The 5657-nt window shown below is 44.5% G+C and overlaps 1 protein-coding gene across 2 annotated transcripts in view; it reads left to right on the forward strand.

The window, feature by feature from the left end:
- mfap3l (microfibril associated protein 3 like) overlaps positions 1-4119 on the forward strand; it is a 7076-nt gene extending 2957 nt beyond the window's left edge. For both annotated transcript variants that reach the window (XM_029455392.1, XM_029455393.1), the window contains exon 3: positions 2373-4119. In XM_029455392.1, the coding sequence (XP_029311252.1) occupies positions 2373-3334 (962 nt within the window). In that variant the 3' untranslated portion in view covers positions 3335-4119. The remainder of the gene's footprint in view (positions 1-2372) is intronic.
- Positions 4120-5657: the final 1538 nt, after the last annotated feature.

The following is a 5657-nucleotide window of genomic DNA, read 5'->3' on the forward strand; positions in this document are numbered from 1 at the left end:
GGTCGAGTCTGTTCAAGGCCACTGCTGGGTTATGCATGCAGATATCGGAGCTTATGAATTCATGTTAAATTAGGTCATGAATCCTATCTTCTGTTCCAGTGGAAAGAGATGTTGTATATTCAAGGGCATTTGGATGTTGGATAATAATGGCGGTTAACACTATGAAAAAAAAAGGGGGAGGGTGAAAAGACAAGACAGGACTGAAGGCCTTGTGCAGTGTTTAGATTGTATTCCTGGTTCCAGTGTGATATGCTCCAGACGATTCTCTTTGAATCTTTAGTTCAGAAGTCAGGCCTCGGCTTCCTGAGGGAAATATGGCACATTTAGTGTGGCAGCAGCCGTGAATGTTTTCTTGTGATGGCAGGCGTTTGCCAATTAGATTCAGGAAATCATTTAAATAAGTTTTTACTAGTGATCTTCATTTGAGCCGAGTCTCCTCCGCCTGAATTTTGAATATTGTGATTTTACCTAAGATAAGGAACGCAGAGTGAAGAGCCGTTTTCATGCTTCTCCTGAACCGGCCTGTTGAAGCCTGCCATCAGAGCCGAGAGGCAGCGTTGTTATTATGACCCACAAACCCAGAGCAGCGTCTGTACCGTGACAGAGCTTCTCCCCTGGGCTACACACAGGACTATAATTAGGGAGGGGTGTATTTTCACCACAGCAGGCAGTACTTTACTCAGTAATAAACAGAGGTTACTTACAGAGCAATGTTACCAATCTGCACTCGCTTGTTTCTTCTGCAGATGTCTGTCTATTACTCTATTTGCTTTATTTTCTCTCCTACAAACTTGCTTGTAGTATTAGGCAGCACTTCAATCGCATCACATGATCCTGTGGTGGAGGTAAAATTAGAAATCCTGCTCTCACATGAGAAGGCGGATGGGCGGGACGCTGTTGTTGACCCGGCTACATTTCCTGACCACCTCATTCATCTCCTCCAGAGGATACCCGTGTTTGAAATTGATCGTGCTAGCATTATTGAAGACGGGAGAAATTTCTTTATAGTCTGTTGCGGACTTCAGACTACAGTTTTACAAACGGCATCTGTGATATCTGTCCATCTTTACTCCCAGTTCCAGAATAAGGCCAAAAGACCGAATATCTGTCATGTAAACGTAGCCAGCAGGGAAGCATTTCCCCTGTTTACTGTCTTTATGCTAAACTACGCTAACCATCTGCTGCCCTCAGCTTTGTATTTAACAGACAGACATGGGAGTGGCATCAATCTTCTTATATAACTCTCCACCAGAAAGCAAATAAGCATATATCCCAAAATGTCAATTTATTCCTTTGAACTACACAAAGGCCATCACTTCCCCATAAAGGTAGCCTCATTAATTTGATAAGAACTGATAACCAAAGCAAATAATCCAGACTCTCATAGGCTTCTTCACCACCGGTGTCGACCGACTGGCTCTGCTGGTGCCTCGTCACATTGTTCCAGCTTTCACCTGTTTCCATTTGACATTTTATTAAACATTCAACAAAGGTTCTGGTTATTAATGAACAGATGTGTCACTGGTTAACTCGCTTTGCAACAGCCTTGGTTTGAAAGTTATCTGATACAATTGTGACTCTGGAAAATGTTGTTTTTTTTGTAATTTGAGGAGAACTGACCCTTTAACTTAAACACTCCAACATGTAAATTGATCGTCCTTGCTTTGATTACACAAACCTCAGCACACAGAGCAGTCACGCCACCTGTTTAAATATTGAAGGCAGGAATAATAAGGTCACTGCTGCTCTCCTGTCTGAACTCACAATCTGATATAAATATACATTTTTACACTACTGATCATAAAGTGCTGCTTTACAAACGTTAACAAACTGCTGCTATGCTTAGAAGGCACTTGTGTTCTTCATTGATTTAGTGCTAAAACAATGTGTTCTCTTAAACTGTCAGACTCCATGAAAAAAGTCAGAACAGCGCAGAAGTACAATGTAAGCACATCTGATCGGGTAAGTTCCTCTTAGAAAGCAGCGACCATCAGCTGCAGTAACGCTGCAGAGGAGAGTGTACTGTTGAATCACATGGCAGAGGAACAGATGCATTAAGAGGATTTTCAGGGTTTAAACTGCATATTTTGTGTGTTATGTAGTTTCGCTGAATAATCCTGTTTTTAAAAGCAGGTCAGCAATTGTTGTGCCGCATGGACACAAATTTAGAGAATTTGTTATCACCTGTAGTCTATTCAAAGGCTCAAGACGACTTGGTTTACATTTTCACAGCTTTGGCAGATTACCAAATTGGTGAGATCTCAGAACGTGGAGCTCTAATAAACTCTAGTTTTCCTTTAATGATCTTGCCGGTACTTTGTTTTTACTCAGTGTTTGCCACATTCATGACCTTTCTCCGTCTCTGTCTGCAGGTGAGAAATGGTGGCTGATGGACACTGGCATCCTCAACATCACCAACATCGAGTTTGCAGACCGTGGAAAGTACACCTGCATGGCGTCCAACGTGCTTGGCAGTTCCAACTGCACAGTGACGCTGCGTGTGGTCATCACTAAAGGTGACATGGGCGTCTACTACATGGTGGTATGTCTGGTCACCTTCACCATCATAATGGCCCTGAACGTCACACGCCTATGCATGATGAGCAGCCACCTGAAGAAGACTGAGAAAGCCATCAATGAGTTCTTCCGCACCGAGGGCGCCGAGAAGCTGCAGAAGGCCTTCGAGATCGCCAAGCGAATTCCCATCATCACCTCGGCCAAGACGCTGGAGCTGGCCAAGGTGACGCAGTTCAAGACCATGGAGTTTGCGCGGTACATCGAGGAGCTGGCTCGCAGCATCCCGCTGCCGCCGCTCATCATGAACTGCCGCACCTTCATGGAAGAGATCCTGGAGGTGGTGGGGGTGGAGGAAATGAGGCACACCTTTGTGAGACAAGCGCCCGAGGGATGCCGCGAGATAGCGAGCAGGGCCATCGGGGCGAGAGACGTCTTCACCATCCTGCAAGAGAGGGAGCTAGAGAGAGAGAGGGACCGCAGCGAATCCCCCGCCGCCGACTCAGACAACTCCTCAGTCCACGAGCAGCCGCAGCACATCGCCATCCAGGTGTCGGTCCACCCGCAGCTCGCAATCGAGGGTTACTGCAGCATTGAAGCTCCACCTCAGCCAGATGCCACACCTTCATCGCCTCCCCCCTGCTCCTCTTCCCCACCACCACCACCACCACCACCACCACTCACTCCTCTTGACCCCGAGGAGCAGCCTGAGCCTGAGGCGGAGGCGGAGGTAGAGCAGGACAGCGAGGAGGCTGCGCCCGAACCGACAGACGCAAATAATACCGCTCCCTGCCAGGTGTTTTATGAGAGCCACGTGTGACGAGACAAACAAACGTCCTGGAGGAACGATGAGTTATCCTGCTATGCATTTCCACTTGACGACAACAACAAAAGGTCAAATAAACATTTTTAATTTCACATTTTGGAGAGGAACAATCCCATTTTTACTCATCTTTTCTGAACGGAACAATCTTGAACCTTTTGCAGGCTGTTCTGAGAATAAATCAGAAGGTTTTGAGACACTGAGCGGGTTTTCTCTCTCTGGACTTTCACGCTTGAATGTACATGGCAGGGGTAATCAATATTATTAATGTAATAAGCAGCGAATTGTAAAGAGATATTTCATGTGATTATCATAGCTCAGACTATATGATTTTCAGTTTAGTTTCTTACAATGCTCCGGTTTCTATGACTGAGAAATCTGCCTCAAGCTGCTCTTCATGCCGTTTTCTCAAACCATGAAAGATAAGCTTCTTTCATCCGCTCAAGAATTCACATCCAGCTACAGCTGATCTACAGCTGATCCGCTGTTGTTGTACAAAGTCCTGCTCACCTAGAGATGCATGCTGGACTGAAAAAAGACAGTTTGGTCACTATTTCATGATTGTATGGCCTACTGTATTTATCCCAAAAAAACAAACAAGTAAGCCAGGTGAATCTGTGTACAGTATATTTCCTGATCTGGTCACACACATCTAAGATTTGTCTGTTTCCTTTGAAATGTTTTGAGTATTATTATTATTACCCGTTGTGGTGTGATTATGTTTCCCAGCTAGTTAAAGCAGTTTAAAATAAATAAATAGTCTGTCTTCTTTCTCCTCAGTAGAGAAGAGTAGCTTATTTTCCGCCGCTATGTGCTGTTTTAGGTTTTTTTATTTAATTCCTGACCTGATCTTAGCATCATCTTGCTTCTGCAGAGGCTTTACAGCACAGTTGCATTGCTGCTGCATGTGAAAGTGAACAGTGGGACTAAGAGGACACTTTCTTCCTTCTCTTGGCTAACAAGCAGTCTGTGGAGGAGATGAACTGGATGCTGTTCTGCTTTTACTGGTGCTCTTAAGATGGCTTTTTTTTTTTTGTAGTGGAATAAAATGAAAGTGCTGTGTAAAAACACAACAACGTTTGGTCAGTTGTGGTGGGAGGGGGGGGAGGGGAGTTCAGTCTTGCACACAACCTTTTCAACCTGTTCACCAATGTCTGCTATACCGCCAGTAATTGATGTGTTATTAGCAGTAGCAGCCCAGACATTGCCACTGTTAAATCTCCTATTACTTCATGTCTCATCCTTTAACAGGGTTTATTTTAGGGGAATTTTACTTTTGTCCTACAACCATCCCCGTTAAAACTTTTACAACGATAGATGCTCTAACTGTTGAGTTGGCGTGAGTCTGAGCAACTGAACGAACTACATTTGTATGTAAGAGATAACTCTAAATCAGAGAGACTGCGAAAGATGAAATGCAGTTAAGGTACTTTAAAATCCTTCTCCGTTTAAAATGTGTACATTTTTATATGGAACTTGGCGTGGAAATCTTATTTGTTTTTCTTATAAGGCAGAAGCAGCGGGGGCTTACTGAAGCCAGCGGGTGAACAAAAAGAAAAGTGTCAGGTTCAGACTGAGCCATGAATGATGGATGTTCTGTAAGAGGACACGAGGAGACGACACAGAGCAGTCCAACTCTCTCAGCCAGCAGAGTCTCTGAGACACTTTTAAACTCTGAACACTAAAGGGGGGGTCTTTTTTACAAAGGCTTGTCTGTGTTCAGCTCCCCCAGACTCAGCCCAAAACCTCTCCTAATCCCCTCCCACCCCTGGGAGCCAACAGTAAAGCCACTGTTAACGCTAATGGTGATGCAGACAGACGCTGCACTGTTGAGCTTTCACAGGTCTGAAGACAAAAAGACCAGATAGGGTGGTGTACTGTACGCACGAGTACAGAAGGGGGCGGCAGTAGCTCCAAGTATGTAGCCGGAGAGAGGCCAGTTCACCTCTGGGGCACTGCCGAGTATCTTTTGAAATTACATTTGAGAAATTGGGCTTATGATGATGATGATGATGATGATGAATAGAAAAACATGTGGAAACAGCAGTTGACAAAATCTCCCCTGAAGGTCCAATTACTCGCGTGTTCAGGAGCTTTAGACCACACGCTCAGTTGCACACTCGTCCCAGTAGGCTTAAATGTTGACCTTCGAAAGAGCAGCAAACTTTATCTGCTGATGAAGATCCCCACATTGTTTTTACAAGACGAGAAAACATGATTATATTCTTTAAAGTAAGTAATACAAACGTGTCATCATGCTTGTGCTATTAAAACATGCATATCTGGTATAAACACAAATCACCAAGACCACCATGCTGTG

This window comes from Cottoperca gobio, chromosome 18 (assembly GCF_900634415.1).
Source record: "Cottoperca gobio chromosome 18, fCotGob3.1, whole genome shotgun sequence".
Lineage (NCBI taxonomy): Eukaryota > Metazoa > Chordata > Actinopteri > Perciformes > Bovichtidae > Cottoperca > Cottoperca gobio.